Raw genomic sequence first — 24,715 nt, forward strand, 5'->3', positions numbered from 1 at the left:
ATAAATCTGGTTTTAAGTCTCAAACTAAAAAAAAACCAAAAACTTTCTAGGGTCAAATGAGGGTATTTAAGTGGAAGATAGAACTGAGTAGGAAATGAAAATGCATGCTGAAATGCAGGCAAAGACTACCGCTTTCCTTTCCTCGGGAGCTCACTGCATTTCCCAAGTCTTGCTGTGTTGGTTACTCAAGCACTTGAGGCTTAACTGATCAGGAACTGAAACTACTTATTTCTGGATCCTACTCTCAGATCAGTGATATTCAACTTTATTTCTATGATTCCCCATGGTATCAATGATATCTAGGGTTCTTGAGACAATGCCAAACCAAGTCAATTTCAAGTCACTTTAACTTATATATACATATAACACATATACTACATTTTTAAGGATGATAGAATGACTGTCATAAAATCTAAAAAACGAGAGCACAAAATCTGAAAATCTCAAAGTTTGGGAATCATTGCTCAATAAAATGGATTAACATTCAGAAAAAGGAAGCGCCAGGAATTCTGTTTTGTGTGGGTGTGTGCATGTGTTGTCTACAGAGACTGCCTTTCTATGTATCTATGTATTTTAAGAGTGGGCAAGGGATATAAATCTTCCTGTTTCCTGGAAACTCTGGGCTACTGAGAAGGCTCTGCTTATGCATTCATTCCCTTATGGGTCATGTCTCTTCCTCAGGTTCTTTCACTCCTCCTAAGATGTTTATTCTATCTCATGCAAATTTCATCACTTTTGTCCTTCCTAAACCCAAGAGTGTACATAATTGGGTCATGACAATGAGAATGCTTCTAGAACTAGTAACAATCATTCAAACATGAAAAGAGACTCTAAATAGAAATTCAACACTCCAACACTTCTTGCTTTTAAGAAACTAAATCCTTCAACTGACGTATTGAAAAAACAAAGTATCTCAAATTATTGTAAAAAACAAAGTATCTCAAATTATCGGCCCCCAGGTAAGGGGTAGGAAGGCAACTATTTACTGCTCTATTTACTGCTGGGGTAAGCAGGAGATTTCACTATTAGACTTGAAAAAGGGAAGGGGAATGGAGAAGGGAGCCCTTTTGGCTTTCCACAGTTGATAGGAGAAGGTGGCCTCCAAAGGTGTAGCTGAAAATGCAGTGAAGCTGTGGCATGTGGCTGTTGGGTTTGGCCCTGTGACAAGTCTAGCCTGGTGTCAAGCATGTGTGGGGCTCAAGGTCACAATGGAGTAGACTGATGGGACTGAGGTAATGCTGAAGAGGGTTCCTTTCCCACGCTCAGTCCCATAACCAGCCTTCTCAGGAACTCCAAGCTAGAGATGACTAAAACTAACCCTTGATGGAAGGGGAAACAAATATGAATGCAAACTCACTTGATGGCAGTAATTTTGCTCTGGGACTTCCAAAGAAGAACTCTGTTCTCAATCTGGTGTACCTCTGAGAACACAGTGAAAGCCAGGGGTCTACAGAACCACAGACGCATAAACAAAGGCCCTGGGTAGACTAAGATCTGAAAAGCTGTACTTCCAAAGTCAAGCTCATTCTTAAGGGCATATAGTTAATGCTCATAGCAGTCTTAGGTAATCTTTCTTTTTCTTTCATAGTCTTAACACCATCACAGAGAAACACAGAAGCAGACCAGTCAGGGAAAGCTAATTCTGACCAACTTGATACCATATGAAAAAAAGCAAAAAGCTATAGCAGCATGATTACCTCACTTTACCACATTTTTCTTACCGTTAGACTGCCATAAATCCAAACAGTACCTTGGTGATAGTGCTTGGAACACGGTAAGTGCTCAAGTGCTTGTTATAGTTACCTAGTTATAATCTCTCCTCTGACATGGCTTTTATTGCAGAGACTCAGGGAATATGAGGACCTGATGGAAATGTGACTCTTTTTGCTGCTTCAGCTCAGATTGCTTATTGCTTCAGTAATATAAAAGGGGAACATGAAGCTCTTTTCTGACTCCTACCAACACTGTCCTCATTAATGGTCAAGTCTGTTGTCAGCTTGACATGCACTTTACAAGCACTTCACCTGAATTCCAAATTCCACTCAACCCTCATCTATCCTGCGACCCACAATGTGGTATTGTTTTGAGGGAAACAGGAAGTGCAAGACATTGCTATCTTAATCTATTTGCCCCTCTTCAGCCTTGTACCTCCTCCCAGCAAAACAAAGTTATTTGAACTGAGGGAAAGCCAATTAAGAAATAGCTCCATAAAAATTATCACCTGTTGGTGGCTTCTCTTCTTAAAAAATCCTTCAGAGTAAGTTCTACAGATTGCAGCATTCTCTAAAGAAATACTGAGAAAAATGTTTGGACAGGAGTAGGCTCACAGGATAACCTAACATTTAACATCTGTCAACAACTCTGAACTTTTAGTTTACTTGTAATGCTCTTACTATTATTATTTTTTGCTATTTCTTCTTCATTCAAGATAACCTGCTAGTAGAAGGCTGCATAATCTGTCCAAATGTTTTGGGCATTAAATCTTCCAGTGAAGACAGCCCTCTAAGGAGCTCCCATAATGCTAATAAGATACATTCTATCCATCAAAAGCACATTTGATTTTTTTTTTGGGCTTCTCTCAATTCCCAATATAGGTAATTTTATCAGCCCTCTGTAATCCATAATCAGCACTTAAGAGCTTCCAAACCTCAATGGCAAGACATCACCCACATTACATACTTAAGGCCAATGAAACTGACAATTCTCTTACCAGGTTTTCTGTGGCACAACTGAAGGCTTTTACAAAGAATGAATTAAACATGGCTTGAGCTGAGAATAGCCAGAAACAATAACAGATCTATGCTTACATCCCTCCTCCTTCAACAAAGGACACTACACTTTGCAAGTTAGCTCTTTTTCCTAATAAAGTAAGTGATTTTGACCACAGTGTGCCCTCCGCTTGGAGAGAAGGTGTAAGAATTTGCAAAACAAATACCAAAGGTGAAGAAAATGTAAAAGTGCCAAAACAGCTGGATATAAAGTGTGCAGATCAGATAAACACAGTGAGAAACTCCCATTTTAGATCTCTGTCTGGCAGAAACAGGGATTGCTATGAAATAAACAGTTTTAAAAGGTTGTGGCTTATGTGGCCATGGTGAGGTTGCTGAAACATAAAGTCCAACACAAAGATCCACCTGAGAGAGGGCAGAGATCAAGAGGTTGGAATGCAAGCCTGGGACTCGGTGAAAAGGAGGGCTTGGTGTCTGTCAGCATCACTCAAAAGAGGGCACTATACATGTTCCCTTATAAATAATCTGTTATGGGGAAACACTCACTTGATGCATATGGCTCCCTCAGGTCCTTTTTTTTCCATCCCCTTTTTCTAGAAAAAAAAATTCTTTAAAGCTTATAATTTAAAATCAACATCAACTTATTCGAGAAACATTGTTGCTTTCTCAATATTAAACAACTGCTTAGATCTTGCTTAAAGAGGTTCAGGACCCTTTTAACATTATATCTGAACAGCATAGAAGGCATGAACTTTTCCTATTTGTGCAGTTATATGTACATATGTATGAATATATATGTGTATATATATTTGTATATATAATGTCTGTTTAACATGTAACACGCCATACTTCTGGTAATCAAGGTTGCATTCAAGATGATATTTCACACCTTTGGAAAAAAGGAAATGAATTCATTTCCATGACTTTTTCTGTTCTATAATAATAAGGCTATAGATGACAAGTGTTGAAACTGGGTCATTATTGTCAGATCTACCAGCATGGGAATAACAATTGGAATGTGCCATCCTGACACTTTCAATTTTTTTCTTTTTCTTTTTTTAAACATGAGCAATCATCACTTTTAAGAGAGTGATGCTTCAAATTTGGATTTCCTTTCTTTATTGAGGGGATAAGGGGAAGAAGCACTTTAAAAGTTAAAGATGGAGATAAAATTACCCCCCATAGATTTGCTAGTACAATGGATAAAGTCTTTATCCCAAACAAAAATTATAACGTAACACACAGAAAAAAATTTTAATAGGAAATATTCAGAGATTCCAGCTATGGTATGGTTAGCCCTTTTCTGTATGGAAGAAAGGGTGTTGATTTGGATGGCTTATGGACAGCTATTTAAATAACCTCTCCAGGGGAGAGTAAACCCTGTTGGTGACGACAGCTCCCACCATGGGGAGGAAAGCGCAGTGAATGGGTGAAGATGAAGATGGTACGTGGAGAGACAAATATTTATAGCTTTGTAAACTCTAAAGAGGAAAAAGAACACCCTTTATTACCATTGGGGTTAAAAAAAAAAAGCCCCTATCTAAAAGAGAAGATTCCCATCTGCTGTAGACAGAGGAAATAAACATATTGACAGGAGTTCCATCGAAATTACTCCTAAAGTCCAGTTTTGATGCAACAGCTTTTGTCTGTGTCCTCTGAAACAGTGAATCCCCAAATCAGATTAGCTTCCAACCAGAACCAGTCTTGGGTGATCAGTGGAATAAATTATTGTTTTGTATGGATCTTGGTATTTGCATGTTTTCTGAAAGGACAAGGGGGCCAGAGTGGGGTTTTTAAACTAGTAGATGAATCCCTGAAAAATTCCTTCTCACAATGTCCTATTGCACTCCATGTGCTTCTATCAGATAGATGCTTGGTCTCTACCTACTGAACCTACAGGCTCGTGTCTCACTCACACAACAGTTCCTACTTTACTTCCTCTAACAACTGCAGTGCTTTCAACAAGAGGAAAATAATAATAAAAATAGCAATAATCAAAAAGGTAATCTACATTATTAACTTCCTTTTGGTATATTACAGTGATATTTTCTGTACATGGCCCAGAACTAAGTTCCCTATGTACATAGAGATGTGGGGGAAAAGCATTGACCTTGGAAGTCACTGCCTTATGCCCTGAAAGACAAGGTTCCTTTCTTCATTCAAGAGTTTCTCACCACATTGCCATTGTGAAGTAGCAACATTCTGTAAACCTGGAGGGGCTAGGTAAAGGTCTGGGGATAGGAGAGTGGATCAGTTTCCTTCTGTCTCCTTCCACAGTCTGTCTATTCACAAAGCCCGTCAGCAGCTGCTGTTTTTGAATTCACCATTCTCCGTGATGGAAAGCTTGGTGGGGTTGGTGGGGGAGATGCCATTGCGGACCTGCATGCTGTACCGCTCCTTCACTTGGGTCAGCGCGCTCATCAGTCTGGTGTTGGCTGAATCCAGGGACACGATCCGTTTTTCCTACAACACACCAATCATGCCTTTATTCAGGCTATAGGCAGGAGGTAACACGCTTTCTTTACTGAGTGACTAGTCCAGTGCTTTCTCTCAAAACAGCCGTATGCATGGTGCTTCCCAAATGGAACGTCTCTGCCTCTTTCTCCACACTGGTCAGGTTCAGCTTCCCCTGAGCCCAATGGGTCTGTTTATTTTTTGTCTCTCTCTCTCTCTTTTTCTTTCAGCATAGCAGGGCTTTTTATTAAAAATCTCTTGGGACATTAGACTTTCATGTAAAAGTGATACCATGTGTTACCTGAGACTATGCAACAGAGGTATCAAGCTGCCTTACTTACTATACTAAGTGCTTTAGGTCAAAATTGAAACATGGAAATTAGGTGGCAAAGAAAGAAGCACCAGAGGTTTCATTTCGTAGAGGAGAAGAGCATGTGATCTATGGGTTCTTAGCCCCCAAACAGGGCATATCAGTCACATTTGGAAAGAATTCACATTGTGCTCAAAATTAAAACAATACATGGTGGCAGTGTAGAGTCACCAACAAGGTGAGGATGCAACAGCAAGAGGGGAAAAAAGCAGCCAAAAAGCTCAGACCAAGGAGTTACTTGAATATGGGGAGGGAGATGTGGCCGAAAAGGGAATGCCATCAACATAACACATGAGAACAAACAGAGAACACAGGCTCCTAGACCCATTCCAGCTCAGAGTTACTCCAGGAGGGCTGCCCAATACGGAGATTGCTTTCATTTTACTTTTGAGTCTCTGAAAAAAAATGCTTTAGAAACAATATTTGGAAACCAAGCATTGGTGAATATACACACACAAAAACCAAGGGGGAAAAAAAGAGGGAAAAAAATAGGCAGTCTAACTAAAGGAAGTAGGACTACCTAAAATTTTTTAATAAAATCATTTAACCAAAACATTATCAGTCTGATAAAGATTAGGTTAGAAGAGATACCCTAATCTTAGCTTCAGCAGCTCAGCAAATCATTCCAGAACCTTTCTAACATGAAGTCTATAGTTTTCAGAAAACAACACAGGAAACAGTCTTTACCTATGCCTGTAAAATTAAAAAGAAAATAGCATATGGGGAATACCTCCAAAGCCAAAAGGAGCTTTACTACCTTAGGGGTCTTTTAAATTGACCCTGAGAAAAGCATGGTAAAGTTTAGTCATGGTAAAGTTCACAGAGGAGGTAGCAGGGCTGAGGGCTGGTGCTGCTCCTTGCTATTAAAACAGCAGCTACCCAGGGCTGTCACGCAGTGCTACACTTTGGGACACATGCTACTGGGAGCAAGAAGAGTGAAGACCACGGCCCTGGGGGAAAATCTAGGTAAAATCACGTACCACCTGGCATCAAATAATACTTCCCTTTACTCTCCTGCTTTCTAGGGGCAGGAAAGCAGGATCTGTAAGGTAGCAGTGCTGGTGGTCACAGTTTCAAAGTATATTAAAAAAAAGAAACAACAACAAACTAGCTCTTGCTTGTCATTATCACTTAAAAAAAAAATCTTTCTTTGCCTGATGGAGAACTCAAGTGGTAAGATATACAAAATCAGCATTATTAATGACCCCATGCATCTGGTATAAAATGCTTTTCATTTTGGGAAAGTAATTCATTTTAAGGATAGGCAAAACTAAAGGAAAGAGCTGCAAGGCTTCTAAAAAATAATAATTAAAAAAATTATAACCAAAGAAGTTTACTGGGATAACAAATACAGATCTTTGAAAAGCCAATAGGTAAGAACCGGCCAGTGAATACTAGAAAACAAGAGGTAAGAGCTAAATATGATATTCCCCCCTCCCTACCCGCATTATTAGGAATGATCTCTAAACTGAGTAACTGATAATTTCTTGAATGATTAAAGAAAAGATATTTCAGAATTGGGATAAATTATAAGGCCTCAATACTAAGGAAATTAGGATTCTCCAGGGTTCATCCAAAAATAAATCATTCATGAAAAACTTGATTTTTAAAGGGTCAAAAAGAAGGCTAAGAATGACTGTAATTATTTATTGCCTAAAAAGGTAACAACTGAAGACAAACAGCCCCACTACTAAACAGCAGAAAGTTTCCACATAAAGAAGCTCCCTTTGTATTTCCCCCTATTGCCAACCACTCAAAATAAAACAAAATAGTTAAAAAAAAATCAAATAGAGACTTATGAAAGTCAAGTTCAGTTGGCAAAAGATGCTCGGATATTTCAATTCTGCCTGGATTGTAAGGGAAAGCAATCTAGTCCACACCTGACAGGAAGGATTTCCATGTGGGGAGTGGCAGGAGCTGGAATGTGTAGGAGGCCAGTGCACTGGACCAGGGCTGGGAACTGCTCAGCTAGAGAACGGACGCGGGGTTTACTTGCCTGTTTGAATAATCTCATCTCCATTTATGACCTGTAATTTAACACAGCGGAGATATCACTTGCAACAGTAACTAGGCAGCTGCTTTGCTTCTCATAGGAGGAAGCCCTTCTCTGTTCTCCACCTGAGTCACATAGAGAGATCCTGGGAGCCACAGTGTCTCCTCATGCTCAGGGGTGAAAGGTAGCACATTCTCTGGTCTGATATTTAAGAAATGTATCCTTATTATCACCACTAGGATCCCTATGGCCCCTAAGCTACAAGGGGATAGGTGCTTCTGCCACTCACCAAAAGGAGGGCTCATCCTTTTGCAGTTCCTGTTAGAAAGCGGCTGATGCAGGCCTGTGCCTTGTAGCATGAAATGACTCAAGAAGAGGCAGACCTTGAATTCAGGGACAAGATTTTCCTGGTGGGAGCACAGGGCTGCTGACAGAGATGAAAACCAGTTTACTGGGCACCTGTCTGGTAGTGTTTTGGGAAGTGTTGACCTAAGAGTTACTTCTCTGGGAAGCTTTCACACCAAACATGTCTTCATTCTATTAAATGATGCCAGAAGGGCTGCTCTGCTCCATCATTCACTTAAGAGAGAAGATTTATCCTTACAAAAGAAAGGATCTGATACAAAAGTCATTCATTACAAAGAATGCCAAAAGATGTTTAAAGTCATTTGCTATAATAAGATTTTAATGTATCAATAAGCCAACAGTTGGAGTTGAGAAACCTTCCTTTTAAGGACATTATAATTTTTAAAAATTTAACTATAGTATTTAGGATTTGTGCTATGCATGGTGCAGAGGTTTTCCAAATATAGTTTAGTGAATTCTCCCAACTATTCTCTAGGGATCCACAGTGGGTTTCTGGTAGAATAATTTATTATATAGTAATATCTGTGTTTGGGTAGGTAATTTATTATATTTAACCAATCATAGTATGATTTGATTCATTAGTTGAGAGTGGTCCTTGCTGTTGAGTGGTCAGTGGAAGCAGCTGGATATTCATCTATGAAAGGTGCCTTGATTCTACCAAAATAGTCCAGAGAACCAAACCATTTCAAAACCACTGCCTTGAAGTATGGACGCAAAATATTAACTAGCTTAGCCAGACGACCAGTCTGACAGTGACTGATGGTTTGAGGATAACATTTCTCCCATTCCTGCACATGACACCCTCCTGGTTAACTGAGAGACAGTCCTTACTTCCCAGAGCATTTGAGTCCTAATAAATCAGATTCCCTCCCTGGCTTTTACCTCCTATGCCTAGCAGGTGACTTCTGCTCTGTACCCAGTCGCCTAGCCCTAATATAAAATTAGGGGGTGGGATAGAAATCTTCAGGAGCTAATCATGAGGCTGTCCTGTCAGCCCGTGTACAGAACCACAGCTGTGGCACACCCAAGCTCCCTCTGCTTAAGACTATTTTTTTTTTTTTTTCCAAGACAGGGTCTCACTTTGTCGCTCAGGCTGGAGTGCACTGGTGCAAATACGGCTCACCACATTTTGACCTCCTGGGCTCAAGCTATCCTCCCACCTCAGCCCCCCAAGTAGCTGGGACTACAGGCATGAGCCACCATGACTGACTAATTTTTGCATTTTTTGTAGAGATGGGTCTCACCATGTTACCCAGGCTGGTCTCGAAATCCTGAGCTCAAGCAATCTGCCTGCCTCAGCCTCCCAAAGTGCTGGGATTACAGGCATCAACCACCTTGCCTGGCCAAGAATGATACTTTTAAACCAGCTGAAATTATTTTTATTTTTATTTATTTATTTTTTTTGAGACGGAGTCTCACGCTGTTGCCCAGGCTGGAGTGCAGTGGCGCGATCTCGGCTCACTGCAAGCTCCGCCTCCTGGGTTCACGCCATTCTCCTGCCTCAGCCTCCTGAGTAGCTAGGACTACAGGCGCCCGCCACCGCGCCCGGCTAATTTTTTGTATTTTTAGTAGAGACGGGGTTTCACTGTGGTCTCGATCTCCTGACCTTGTGATCCGCCCGCCTCGGCCTCCCAAAGTGCTGGGATTACAGGCTTGAGCCACCGCGCCCGGCCTGAAATTATTTAAAAAGTATTTTATTGCTTAGCACTAACATCTCTCCTTGTGTGGTTATTGATAGAACTTTTCTTGCTTTATATTGCTATATTGAAATTTCCAAAGTGAAAACCTACCAACATTAGTTTTCCTGACTCAATTGCCTTATTTATCCAGGCAGTTTTTCTTAAGTCTCTGGGATGAATTTTTATAGTGTGAATAGTGAGACGGCCTAGTCTCCACTACCCTTACCTCACCTACCCTGGGGGCATCTAGAAAGATTTCTTTCAAAGGACCAAGTAAGATAATTACTACAGACCTTTCTTCTGATTCTCAGCATGTCTACGTATCCAGAAACAATAGAGTTCAAGAATCCAAAATATTTTAAGGAACTGTGCTGATTGAGACAGCATCCTCACAACTCTCACCTGACTTCCAAGTCTACTGTGTTTAAAGAAGTGTGAGGCCCATGAAGCATTCTTTCCATGACTGCGCTTTCAGCCTCACTCTCAATTTTGTTGAAAAATAAACCCCATTCCACATGGACTCTGTAAGGAATCTAGACTGTTAAGTACATGTTTAAGCATATGGGGGACTCTAAAATATGTTGATTACTAGCTGATACCTAGAGAAGGGAGTAGGCTATCTATGCATCAAATCCTTGCTCTCATTTTTTATTTCACAGCTTAGGGTTATGATATGGCATTTAAGGTTGAAAAATGCAAACCTAGATTGGCTATCTTCAGGGAAGCAACACATTCAGTGGCTAGATCAGCCACTATCAAAACTATCAAAACTGTACCTGCTTTTTGTTATTTGCTTCACCATAAGAAATACAACCATATTTTGCAATGATAAAATAAAAAGGAGTTAGAAACATTTCTTGCCTCCTGGATTTTGTTCTAATCATTGACATGTCCCTATGAGGTACTCTTGGCAGCCTTTATCTCATTGGTGTCACAGGTGTGAGCTACAGTGAGCGGAAGCCTAGGTTCTGATTTCAACAACCTTTTCTTTTTTTAAAGTTTTATCAAAAGATGCTCTCTAAGCACAGCACCAACAAAGAAGAGCGGCCAAGCACATTCCAAGCAGCAATGCCAAACCCTAAACCAAAACAACAACAAGGAAAGGTACCTTTTTACAACCTTGTCTTTCCCTGGCAATTCCATTACTGTCTGGGGCAAAAGGGTGATGGCAGTGGACGTGACTGACAAGACCATGAACAGCACAGCCAAGCAATGGTCAGTGGAGGTCACAAGCCAGACACATGCAGTGCACTTTTCACAACTACCCCCTTAGAAAATGCCGTCCTTTCCATAAGGAAAGAAGCAAACCGCATCATGCACTAGGTTGAGATTTGTCAAGCAACTGCACTAAACACGCTAATACTTTGCTGAGTAAACAGACTTCTCACCAGTGAAAGAAAGGAAAAGTAATGGAGGTCACATAGACACTCATTTAATCTTCAAAACGTAATGTCCAGAACTTTTCAACGACCCATTTTCTGGTACCTGCCTTGGCATTTGCAAGGGTGTGAAGTCAGGAAATAATAGTTATTATAAACAAGTGCCTTCTATTAGATTCAAAGCCTGCTTACCTGTGCATCAATTATTTTCTGCTTTGCATCAATAACTGCTTGCATCTCAGCATGATCCTTCTTCAGTTCTTCTTCCACAGCCATTAGCCTAGAATGTGGCAGGGAGGAAATATCAACATCTTCAAAGAGAGGGCTAACTAGTGTAGAGAACAGGAAAACTCAATATCCTCTGCCCTTCTTAATAAGACACCTGCAACCATCTTTTCTTTCTTCTCTGCCACCTTGGAATAAGACATCTAAGGTCAATTTTTCTCCTTGTGCCTGGATCCCACACATTTTCATCTCCTTTGGAACAGTAATCCCATAATCATTTCCTCCCTCATCTCTCTCAGATTCCTTCCTGAGCACAACTTATTTCATCTTAAAATATCAAATCAACAAAAACCAAACAACCCTCTCAATCTCAAGTTACCCTATACCTGGCCCACTTTCTCTTCCCTTGCACAGCTAAGTTTCCTCAATGAGTACTCTATACGTAGTATGTCTAGCTTGTTTCCCGTCCACCATTCACATCTTAACTCATTGATGTTTAATTCTGCCAGTCTACCCAAACACCTCTCAGTAAGATGGTCAAATTACCTCCACACTATTTAAACAACAAACAGTTCTGTTTACTTGACTTGTCCATAGCATTTTACAAATATTGAGGCATAGTGGTTATGAGCATGGAATCTGGAGTCCGGGGTTCAAATCCTGGTGCATCACTAACTATGTGACCTTGGGCAAGTGACTTAATGAATTTGTTGCCTGTTTCTTTATTTGTAAAACGAGAATAGTAATGCGTAGGTGGAGGCTGTGATAAAGATTAAACAAACTATTATGTGTAAAGTGCTTAGAAAGGTGTGTGTCCCATGGTGAGTGCTATACAAGTGTTTGGTAAACTTTACCCTCCCTTTTTCTCCCTTGGCATCTGCAGCACTCTCAAAAGAGGTCCTCTGGCCCCAAAGATATTCCATAAAATTCCTTTCCATATTTCTGGAGTCATTTTGAAAGATTAATTTAGTCTTGGGCATTGGATATTTACATTTTTAAAACCCAGTTCTCTAAGATTTCTCAAGTAAATCACCAAGTTTTAGTTTTTTCTAATTGTTATGGTTAAAGAAAAACAGATTACCTTCATAGGAAGTGCCCAAGGTCCCATATTTAGGATATTTTAAGAGATACAGTCAATCATCACATTTGTACTCAGTAAAACAAGGATAAAAATAGCTTTTGCTGCCATTCCTTCAAGGTTCTGTGGATCATCTCAATTCTTTGTCTCCCTAACTAGCCCACATCTGCTGCCAGGTGATGTCTAACCTGCTGATGATGCTTTTCATCTGGCTGTCCTTCTCTTCCTGCTGTCTTCGGAGCCGCTCCTCGCTGTCCTCCAGTCGGGCCTTGTATTCCAGCAGCAGCTTCTGCATCTGCTGCTCCTGCACCAGCAAGCGGCGTTCATATTCCTCCAGTCGCCGGCTGGACACTCTCAGGCGCTCCTTCAGTTTAGTAATTTCTTGTTCATACTAGGGCAGACGAGGCAAGGAGAGAAAAACTGGAGTTACATTGCTTTTAGAAATCAATGATTTTCTTTTCTTTCCTTTTTTTTTTTTTTTTTTTTTTTAACAAAAGAAACCCTAAGCAGTGTAGCTAGATGCTGGCTGTGCTGTCATTCCCTATACTGTTCTTAATATTCTTTAAAATTATCAACTGGCATAAATGTTAATGGAGCATTGCCTTCCTTACTAAAATTACATTTTAAATCTTAACTTGGCATTCCAAATTCTACATATGTATGTATCTCTCTCTACACTAGGCTACCATTGGTATAAGCCACATCCAATCTGTGACGGTATCAAATGAGAGAGGAAAAAAAAATAGATGAAGTACTTAAAAGTCTGACAAATCACTTAAAATAAGCCAAAAGTCAGTTGTCCATAAGAGAAAAAGATTCTGTGTCATCATCTGCACTGTAGGATCTCTGACGTGTCTTAGCTCATCAGACTGCCATTCCTTTGTTCTACTAGAATCACCCCTTTAGAGAACAAGCAACATTTCTATAATGTTAACCCTCTAAATCAATAAATAGACTTTCATGGCAGAGGTTATTGCTGCTTTCTTCCCAACTATAAAAGTGTAAAATATTCCAGTCACAGCACTAAACAAAGGCCTACATGTTCTCTAGGGCCAATTAATATTGCTTCTTGGCCCATTTTCATAATATGACTCACCTGCCCAATTTTGTACTGCCTGCTGGAACATACATGTCTGTGTTCTAAGAAGCTTCACATAAATTCAGTGACTCCATTAGTTACATGGCCCTTTCCTGTACTGTAGTTGCTGTGGCTGGGGTTTGAGTACACTGGAATCATCATGCTGATAAAAAGAAGCTAATTGTCTGGTTGTCAATTAAATAATACAATTCTATATATGATGTCAAGGTTCTTGTTTGATAACCCCTTTTCTCCTTGTCAACTTTTCTTTAAAAAACAAAAACAACAAAATCTAAACAACAGATAATATCCTTTTAACAATCATCTATAGAGTTATACATTCTTTATCCAGAAAAGGCAAAAACAAACAAACAAACAAACAAAAAAACGAAAACAAAACAAACTAAACTAAAATCAAAACCAAATTGTTACCAAGATTAAAAAAAAAGTCTTCCCCTAGGGTGATTTTGTCCTTGGGTGAAGACCAACAAGTTTATGGAAACATGAAATATTTACCTAAAATGACTAGAAATGAATAGCAAGAGTGTTCTCTAGATTAAGGCATCTACATTAAAAATAAAAATAGTAGCTGCCACCTCCCAGCAAGATGAACATTTTCCACGTATATTCACACACACACATCCACACACACCATGGACCTATTTTACATAGATATGTGTAGGATGATTAACATAAGGGGTAGAGGTGAAGATGGGGGTGGGAGGAGTTTATGTTCTTAGCTAGATAATCCTTTTAGAGGCCTGCCATTTTGGGATCAGTAAGTCAATGAAGCAGACTAGGTTCTACCTTCTCAGCATGCTTGGCTTCATCTTGATTTTGCTCAGTTTCTTCCACATCCTCTTCATACTGCCCATTGTTCAGAACCCAGGCTGCTGTCCTCTCTACTGGGGACATTGTGGCAGAGTCCACAGGTGACTGAACCTGCATCAGAAACAGTTATTAGCACTTCCCCTAACAGCTCACCCATGTGCTATGTTTCACAAACAGCTATTCTTGGAAGATGTTAACTGTGATCTCTCAGTTTTCTAATTAATGCTCTTAGCTTTAAGTATTATTTTACTAATGCCAAGGCTAGGGGTAGGGAAAGAGAATATACATTTATATAAGTGCAAACCATTCTGAATAGAAAGTTGTATATAACATATCCAAAAGGCATCCTTATTCTCCCTCTAAAGAAAGTCAAAGCCTTAAAATTGTTAATTTGCCCAGTGGTGCAAATACTGGTAGGTAACAAATTGCGTGCTGAAATTAATAAATGACCTCTACCATAAAAGTCTATTGATGATAAAATAACAGGAAGAAAGCATAACCTGATGGTCAAAACATCTGTTTAGCCTAGACACAATCAGAAACCAAAAAACTGATTAGTGCTAAACAAACTCACAAAGTGCCCATTTATAATCAGAATGGCAAATATTAGGTTGGTGCAAAAGTAATTGTGGGTTAAATGGCAAAACCCACAATTACTTTTGCACCAATCTACTTAGTTTTCATATTAATGATTTAGAGAAAAAGAAGGACAAGTGATGCTGGTTATCTTTACAGAACACTGACTTCATGATGGATTAAGACCACTCAAAGGTCCTTATACTGGAAAATTTCTTGAATACAGGATCAAAACGATGGATACTGGGTAGTCTATTTTCCTAATCTACTGAATAGAGATACCAACACTGTCACTACCACCTATCTCGATCATCTCATAGGGAGCTGTGAGGATAAGACAATATATATGAAAACTCTTTGGAAACTTCAGAGTGCTACAGAGAGGTTAGATGTCAGTCATTACTATATTTATGTTTCAAAAACTGGCACTAGATATTACAATTTATATTAGGCTACTGAACATTAGTACTTTCCCCACAAACAATGATGGAAACACACAATTTTTTCCCCATCTGTCCTGCCTCAGAAAGAGAGAGTAAGCTACAGAGAGAGTGCAAAACTTGGCATGTGAGTTAGCCTTTTATAATTAAATAGAGGGATTTGCATTTTGAGGACCAGAATTCTATAATTTCATAATTGAAGGGCATTTTCTCTCCCATCACAGCTATTACATCTTAAGGATCTTTATATCATTCTGAAATAGAACTCAGTTAAACTCTAAATAAATATTTTAAAAGAAGGGGTATTTTGATAAACTGGAGAGTGAGGAAGACCAGATTAAACAACTGACTGCAGAGACTAAAAGGTTATCAGAGATGGGTTGGGAGAGACTTTAAAACTTGCACATGCAAAAGTAACACAGGGACATTTCTTAAAGATGTGAAGAAGGATCTGGTTTAGCTGATTTACAGATTACTGATATATATCAATAAAAATAGCTTCATGTCTGAGGATGGATGTGCACAGTTTATATAAATAGACATGTACACACTAAGCAATTGTGAATGAACTTCTAGAAATTTCTACTATTTTATTGGTCAAATCTTATTTTCAGCCACTTCCTAATATATCCTAGCACTTTCCTTGGCATACAGTAGGTGGTCAAAATAATAAAAATAAAAGTGACAAAATAGATCAATCCTAACTATTCCTTCTATTAATGATAAAGTCTTCACAAAATTGTAAAAAGGCTAGAAATATTGAATAAATAAAAAATAGTTATTGTGCTGGATTGAAAGGAAACAGAGGTGATTTTTGTTTCATGATTTTTTTTTTGTTGTAATATGTTCTTCAAATGAAAAAACTATATACTATCTTTTATATATTCTTGGTCTTATAAGTGTTGCTCTTATTTTCCAATTAGTCAATCTAATGGGCATCATATCATACAGTTCTTTTAAATGATACTGACTAGTTAAATGCACAACAGATACTCAATAAAATATTATTCATTTATTATTCTGGATTATCTTTAGAATTAATTACTAAAATATAATTTATTACTAAGAGAATATTCTCTGTTTTTCCCCTAATCCTTTGGAAGGGCACCAAAGGATTCTTTTCAATGATTGTTCCATCTCCTTATAAGCCGGATAAACAGCAAAAAATATCTCTAGTTTATAGTCCAAGAAATTGAGGGAGGAGGTAAGTGGTTCAGATCCCATCTTGCCTAGGAATAGCCTTAGAAAGAGAATTTATATCCACTTTCAACATGATCATCAAAGATAACGAAACAAAAACAACAAAATCTAAACAACAGATAATATCCTTTTAACAATCATCTATAGAGCTATACAGCAGGAATTCCCATTAGGAATATCTTCCCTTTGAGATAAAGCTGCATAGGGTCTCCCTGGAAAAACAGTAATGCTTTAGGGCAAAAGAGCCTGACGCAGCAGTTTCACTGAGACTACAATTAGTCACAGCCTGGCTATGCTGAGGCCAGTTCCTTGCTCCTTGCTAGTATTTACTAGATATAAACAAGACCAATTGGTTTCAGCTTCAGAGTGTGAAATAGTCGGATTCCTATAAACGAATTTCTGCTATCAATACCAAAGAAAGGGCTGATTAAATTAATCCATAAACTTTGGGAGTTCTTGAAGAGGTTGGTTAGGAGACAGCTCAACAAATCCAAATGTGAAAACTGCAGCATCATATTAATAGACTTGTCAATTATCTATTTTAAAAGGTCTCTTCAAATTCAAATTTCTAAGATTAGGGTACATGATAAATCTGAATGACTCATATATTATACAAAAAGTCTATTATTTGTACAAAGTACATGATACATAAAAAACAAAATAGAGAGGAAAATAAGAAAAAAGCAATCCAAACAGAGGCTGAAATGGGTTAAAAAATTAAGACAGTTTCTTGAAAAAAAATTTATCTGTAAATTTTTTCACCAGGATTTTATTTCCTTCCTACTCATTAGACGTAGAAGACCGAAGCCAGTTACTGTGCAGACAATGGCCACTACTTTGTGCTGAGATATAAATGGAATTTGCAGGCACAAAGCTACTGATAATTACAGCCACCTACAGAACAATCCCCACAAAGAAATCCTCTAGTTTCTGGGAGAGAATTCCCCAACACAATTTGCAATTAAAATATGTAAAGGAATTTGCCTTAAAAATGTGCTGATTATATAGAACTTCAGAGGCTTCATGGGAGTGAGATGAACAAAGCAAGTAAGAAACAGAAAGATAAGAAATAAAAAACTATGCCAGGCGTGGTGGCTCATGCCTGTAATCCCAGCACTTTGGGAGGCCAAGGCAGGTGGATCACTTGAGGTCAGGAGTTCGAGACCAAGCTGGCCGATGTGGTGAAACTCTGCCACTACTAAAAATACAAAAATTAGCCAGGCGTAGGGGCGGGCACCTGTAATCCCAGCTACTCAGGAGGCTGAGACAGGAGAATTGCTTGAACCCGGGAGGCGGAGGTTACAGTGAGCTGAGATCGCGCCACTGCACTCCAGCCTAGGCAACAGAGCAAGACTCTGTTTTGAAAAAAAAACAAAAAACAAAAAACTAACGACGTAAGTTCAAAACAATGAACCAAAAGCCAGTGTAGGAAAAAAAAAAGAAACTTGAACAATCAAAATAAAGTGATTTATGCTTCAACTGATATGACAGTGGCACCACCAGCAAAAGTATAAACTAAGATTAATATTCAAAGCTGTACCTGGACATCTCACTGTGCCTGTACCCCACTTCATGCCAAAAAATATATATGTGACTCATTAATGGCTGTGACACAAAAACTAATTTTTATATTGGTTGTTTGGAGACTGTATGCATTTCCCACCTCCCATCCATCCAGGCAGTCCTCTATTTATAACCCACAGAAACATTTATTAAGTGCTTATGTGATAGCTATTACATTTTCCTAAAGAAAAAATGTTATAAATGACAATTGGCTCCAGATGACCACAAAAAAGGCTATGTAATTTATAATATTAATAAACAATCAGCCTGAGTCATGGGCCTTCATGGAGTCACAGAGGACTCCATGATACAGAAGGAAAGGGTAAGCAGAATAAAAAAAAGAATCTTTATTTTCCTTTTCTGTACAGGGCTGGGCCTAAGCACACTTTTGAAAAGCAGGTGGAGGACACTTTTCCTGTCCTGTCCCTCTCTGCCAGATCTCATGCCCTTCACTAATCTTATCTTCAGTGCCCTTGTGCTGCTTTAAGTCCCTGAGTAGATATGTGCTTCTACACAGTATTCTGATTTCTAAAATTATGTATTTTTCCTTTCTCCACCCAATGAACACCTTAATTTTCTGAAAGTAGTTGATCTCAACTAGAGTCTAGCACAAAAGTGATGGGAGGAAACTACTTCACAATAAGGTGGGCATGACTGATAGCCTCCTAACACATACATTTTATGTTTATATATACACACACATTTATGTATAAAAAATACATATGATACATATAAAAGATACATATTTTTCCTTTTCTTCAAATACAAATGCTTACTAAATCAAACAATTTGGTAAATCTTTGGGAAATATAACAAAATAAAAATGAAAAATTTAAGACTGTAGAAAAACTTTATTACTCAGTAAAAAATGACCAAGTAGGAGGTTTAGCCCAGGAAGTCTGCTTCCAGAAACAGTTTAAGTTAGTCATGCTTTTCATCCCTTCTTCTATTTCTGTATCCAAGGATTCTATAAATAATCCAATTAAAAAAATCAAAGTAGGTGTAAGGGGCTCTGATCATAGCAGACTGGAGGCAGACGCAGCCATATCAGTAAGTGCCTAAACTGTAAAAATGCAAATATATTACAGATACAAATTAGGATTTTATTGCAGTCTCCCTCCCCAGTTATTTTGCTGCATAAAAGGATTTGTCATAGAACTCTTTTAATCTCAAACTTTCTAGTACTATCATTAGGTTTCAAAAAAAATTCAACTAACACAATGCTTTTTCAGGAGAAAAATCTTTTTAGATGAAAGATATAAAAAGATATATATTATATATATGAAAAATTACATGAATGTGTATATATATATTTAACAGTAGTTTGTTTCAAAGGGAAAAATATGTATTGATGCTTCAAAATGTAATATGTGAAATGAAATTTCATTTCACAAAATGAAATTATGTATTAATTTCTGGGCAAAGCTTTTTATTTGTCAAGAAAAAAATCAGAAAATCTTATATTATGATTGGATGCGATGTTAGCTGGGCTTGTCCATGTAAATAGAAATGTAAGGGATCTGCAAATGTTCAGAATACTTCCTTTTCCACCTGTGCTTCTATCTTTTTAATCTTTCCTTTACCTTGACTCTCTATGTGTTCAAGTGTTTATTTTTCTAGCCATTTCCAGGAAAAGGCACATGGGACTTTGTATTTCCAGAGAGAGTTGAGGGATGGAATGGAGAGCAGTCACATTAAACTCTTGGCTCAGAATGCAAACCTTTATTCTGGAAGCTTAAGAAAAAAAATTAAGAGGGATTAATTTTCAGATTCCCAAAATAATAGTTGGTTTTGCCTACAGATTTTAAGTATCTAATTATTCATTCAACATCACCGATTTGTTCTAAGTGTAAACTGAGGTAGTAGCTCTGCTGCTTGAAGAGAAGGGGGCCCCTGCGTGTTTGTTAGACTTTTAAGGGTAATGAGTCAAACTTCATTCTGCAGTCTCACTTAGGCAGAAGCTTCCCCAAATTTTCCTTTCCTCTTTCCATTTAAAGGTTGCTTTTAAGTGGAAATATTGTTAACAATAGGATTTCTCAATGATTTACGTATAAAGAACCAAAGAAACAGATGGACCAAGTAGAAGCCACGCCCCTTCAGCACTCGTGCCTACCTGCTGTGTCTGTTGTCTCTGGATTGCTCTCACTTTGGGAACAGGGCTCTCTCTGGAGGAAGAGGACTGCTGCCGGGACCGGCTCCCATTCTGCACAGGTTCGGCCACCAGGGCTGCGGACACCACTGACATGCTCCCAGTGCTACGTAAGGAAGCACTATGTGGCAGGGATGGTGGGGCTTTGGCTCGGGCACCTAACCCACCCTGGTCCACTTTTCGGATCTGGGCCTGCCCAGTACTATTTTGTCGTGGCAAAGCAAGAGGTATGTGTCTATCTGGCACAGTGTGCCGCCTGGAGAAGTCCTCACTCTGAGTGCTACGTTTAGTGAAATCTTCCATGCTGCTATTGCTGGGTCCACTAAGCTTGAAGTCTTCACTGTTACTTTGGCTTCTGGAACTGGCAGTGCTTAGGTTCTCCAAACTGGAATCTATAGAGGCCTTTGGCATTGCTGGAATTGGGTTATTGAGGTGATAGACAGGGTTCTGGAATGACAAGGGCTGAAGGCCACCTGGCTGGTTCAAGGCTGGGTGCAGGGGCCTTCTCACTTGGGGTGCACTTTGGGGAGTGCTCTGGGTTTCCCGCAGCTGTTTGATGCTGGCCACCTGGGTTATGGAAAGCTGGCTTCCGGTCAAGCGTATAGGCACATCAAGCATGACAGATGCATGCTCCACTTGAGCAGCATGAGTGTCCTGGAGGTCCATGAGGGAGACGCTCCGACCATTAGGAAGGCTACTTTCCCTTTCATCCTTTTCAGAATAAGTCATGCTCTGAGAGGAGGCTTGCTGAACCAGCAATAATGTTTTCCCTCTGAAGTAGCTGTCTGTGTTGTCCTGGCTTGGAGATTTTAGTTTATGCAAATCACTGTGGAAAAGGAAAGGACACTTAATTTCTCTTGAGACAACTTCAACATGGCTAAGATGCCTCAATTCAGGCATGTGAACTCCTCTGAAGGTTCTTATGTGGATACATACATTTCTTTGGAAACTCAGATTTTATATAATTAGGGAATTATTACAATTGTTAGAATAAAATCCAGCATTTTAACTTTTTCCCCAAAAGTAGAGAATAACACTGTAGATACCAACCCATCACTGTCTTCAGTTTTAACCAGGATTCCAATAATTTCCTAGTTAGGTTTTAAACCTTCCTGAAATATTCCAATTCATACTTACTTATCTAAACCTTCAAGAGAAGTTCTAAGTACACAACTGCAAGGTCCCTGCTAAAGGCACAAGTCTTGCCAATCCATAACACAGTCTAAGCATCAACATTGTATCTACCTGTCCAGCTGACATAGCCAGCTATAAAATGGTTTTCACCGAGGTTCTCCATAGTTTTTGAATGCTATAACGTATAGAAACATGAATTTCATAAAGCCTTTGGTCTTCCACTAAGCAAGACAGAAATTTTTAAAATATGCTGGGGAATATATTATAGCTCTCTATACTACCATTCTAGAAAATAAGTTATCCCAGATCTTGTGCATTATAATGACAAATAATTGAACTGCTCTCAGGTCAGATGAGTCTTCAATTGCTCATGATTTTAAACTTGTAAATTCAAAAAACAGGTTGAATATACTTCTGCTAAATCTGAACATTATATTTCTCTGAGATATTGGTCACGTCCTCTCTTTCATACCTGTCAGTGGGGTCTTCAAATATTTTCTGCAGCCCAGAGGAGAGGCTTCCACTGACATTTGGACTGGAGTTATGTTCAGTGAAGCGTCTCAGTTGCTGTTGTATTGGCGTAGGATTAGTCAATGACTTGGTAATATCAGCAAGAACACGAGGGAGAGGCCCCAATTTTGCCACGGTCGCCTGTAGGAAGGAATTTTCACCCTAATTGGATAATAAGCATTGCGACATCCACCATAGATTGTTTTTGGCACAACGATGGCCATTGATGGAGGGGTGCAGGTTGGAGGGAAGGGTAGGTATTTGCATATGGGAGTGGCAGGTTCATAATGCATTGTTATGGAGCAGCAGAACCATGGCGTCGAGATGAATGGAGGAGGCGAAACAGGGTGCAGCAGACATCGAGGAAAGAAAGGAAATTGAAATCAGGATTATGCAAATAAAAATTAAAAGACATGCTCAAAACTACCAAACTAATGCCATTCCAACTAAAATAGACATGCGAAGCAAACTAAATCTCTGGGAGGCTAGTAGATCAAGGTGGGGGAGGGTAGAGGAAGAACCAAATTCCTTCTAACCAAAAGAACTTCAAGACCAGAGGATCAGCTAGTATGACAAACTTTCAAAGAAAAGGGATCATGTGAGAAAAGAAATGCATGCCAACATATAAGAAGGTGCTGCATTCAGGAATCCAGAGTACTGCAGGGCACACAGATGATACTGCCATCCACTATCCCAGTCAATCTCAGGAATCCCGACCCACTGCCAACTGAGTTTCCATCAGAAAGACAATTTTTGTTGTTAATTTAACAATAAAATCAGGTAAACTTTCTCTATGAGATATGTCTAGATGTATTCCTGGTTCCCAGGACCAAACACAGATTAAAAAGGAGAAAGTGTATTTACACAGCAAAGTGCGTTAAAAAGACCTTGATCCTGAATAAACCAAGCCCATTTCACAGGAAAACTGAACCTGCATCCCACTGAGATGCAGTTATTCAACAAAGACTAACTCTTTAATACTTGCTTTATCCATTTCAATCATTTTTTTCTTTAGGGAATTCTTACTCTCATGGGGTCTTAGGGGTCCCCTTCAACTGTCAGTCAGTTTGACATAGCTGCCTTTGGGTCTCTGCCTTCTCAACAATCAACAGACTCTTTCACCCTACTCAAACAGGTATAGATGCCACCAATGCCTTTACTTGCTCAACAATGTTGGGCTATGATTCATATGAAAAGGATTTACCTTTGGCATAGTTGCAACTTAAAACTCTAGCTAGCATTTCTAAAAGTGAAAAAAGGTCCTCAAGAATAAGGAACAGTTTACTGTTTCCCAAATGTTTTAAGCATTGGAGGACACACTACCACTTATGTTTCCTCAGCAAAATGGCCTTTGTTAATACGTTTTATTCCCCTTCAAATTTTACTGGTATATCACTTTTATTGATAGGAAAACAGAGGAAAACAAATCATTATCACAGAAAAATAACTGTCTTTTGAAGTTATTCTAACATACCACCACACATATTTATAAAATGCCTGTAGCAAACAAAAACATCAATAAATAATTATTGTAATAAGCCTAGCCAAAGTCTATTAGACTATTTTTTACTACCAAATCTATTCCTTTTTGTTAAATTCCAGAAGGAAGAAAATGATTGGCATGGTGTATATTTATTATTAATACGGTACATAATAAAATTCTTAGCAAACAAATGATTAAAAATAATTGTTTTCTGTATTCTTAATTCACATCTGTAAAGAAAAAAACAGTGATTTTTAGCACTAATAATTATATGAAACTCTATGACTTGTATAGTAAAAAAATTTGTTTCATGGGTAAAGTTACTTAAAACATGATAAACCTAGTACTTTCTTAGCTTAATCTACACTTTTATTAGAAGTTACTATATGAGGTTTCATCTTATCCTGTTAGACATGCATAAGGCTGTATATACCAATATATTAGTTTCTAATAAAGTTTTCAGATATGCACTCTGTATATATAAATTTAGAGAAATATACTCCATTAATTCAGATAAATATTAAAAACATATATTAATAATGTCATGGTTTTCTAGAATTTCACGGTTGTCGGTCCCATATTTTACTCAGAAATGATGACCACTCTCAGATTTCTAGGGTAAAAGGTTGCTTTCAATTAGCAGAAAGAGTGAGTGCTATCACTCCATAGGTACTTTCCAGAATTCAGGTACATTAAAGTCTCTATCTTCCGTCAACCTACTTTACCTTATCAAGTTGGGAAACTACTTCCCACAGTAAGGAATGCAAAACTGAAAGCTCTCGGCCCAGATCAATGTAACCATCAAAGCCTGGGGTGTTTGAGATGGTGTCTGGATTAGAGATCTCCAAAAGAAAGCGCTTCATTCCACCCCATTCATGTTCTAAAAAATCATTCATGAATGCCATGTATTCCTCTTTGTTACCAAACCTGAAGTAGAGGATGAGAAAATGAGAAAGAACATATTCAAGAGAGAGATGATCATTTTGCTTTGACTTTACACAGAATTATGACATTTTTTTTTAATTTTGTGGAGGGAATGACTAATTTTATTATCTATAAGTAATAAATGCTATAACATACTTTCTTAATATCACTTTAATATTCCAATGCTTTGAATAGCTTTCTATTCTCTAAAGGGTAAAGCCAAACCTTTTTTTTTTTTTTTTTTTTTTTACTTCTGGTATTTGAATTTCTCTGTAATATAGGCCTCACTTACCTACCAAATGCTCACCAGTACAAACCTTCAATACTGCTAGTTTCTTCAAAGTCTCCCAAATATATTATACATTTTTGTCTTCTCCAAGCTTTTGCCCATGCTATTTACTTGCACTAGAGAAAAACTTCTTTCCTTTGCCTATCTAGATTCTACCTATCTTCAGGGCCTAGTTTAAGTCCATAAAACCTGTTCCAAAATAAAATATAAATATTTTTTAGCTCAAATATGGATAAATATGTGTATTTCTGCATTGGCTTATATA

The 24,715-nt window shown here is 38.5% G+C and overlaps 1 protein-coding gene across 10 annotated transcripts in view; it reads right to left on the bottom strand.

Moving 5' to 3' along the window:
• Window positions 1-3,831: 3,831 nt before the first annotated feature.
• RASAL2 (RAS protein activator like 2) overlaps window positions 3,832-24,715 on the bottom strand; it is a 368,857-nt gene continuing 347,973 nt past the window's right edge. For 6 of the 10 annotated variants that reach the window (XM_050766785.1, XM_050766820.1, XM_050766849.1 and 3 more), the window contains 8 exons: window positions 23,963-24,164; window positions 21,717-21,916; window positions 20,075-20,936; window positions 14,159-14,293; window positions 12,462-12,664; window positions 11,163-11,250; window positions 7,550-7,580; window positions 3,832-5,192 (listed from right to left, as the gene is read on the bottom strand). In XM_050766785.1, the coding sequence (XP_050622742.1) occupies window positions 5,050-5,192; window positions 7,550-7,580; window positions 11,163-11,250; window positions 12,462-12,664; window positions 14,159-14,293; window positions 20,075-20,936; window positions 21,717-21,916; window positions 23,963-24,164 (1,864 nt within the window). In that variant the 3' untranslated portion in view covers window positions 3,832-5,049. The remainder of the gene's footprint in view (window positions 5,193-7,549; window positions 7,581-11,162; window positions 11,251-12,461; window positions 12,665-14,158; window positions 14,294-20,074; window positions 20,937-21,716; window positions 21,917-23,962; window positions 24,165-24,715) is intronic. The other 4 variants (XM_050766793.1, XM_050766859.1, XM_050766801.1 and 1 more) reach the window with 3 other exon arrangements.

This window comes from Macaca thibetana, chromosome 1, assembly GCF_024542745.1.
Source record: "Macaca thibetana thibetana isolate TM-01 chromosome 1, ASM2454274v1, whole genome shotgun sequence".
Taxonomy (NCBI): domain Eukaryota; kingdom Metazoa; phylum Chordata; class Mammalia; order Primates; family Cercopithecidae; genus Macaca; species Macaca thibetana.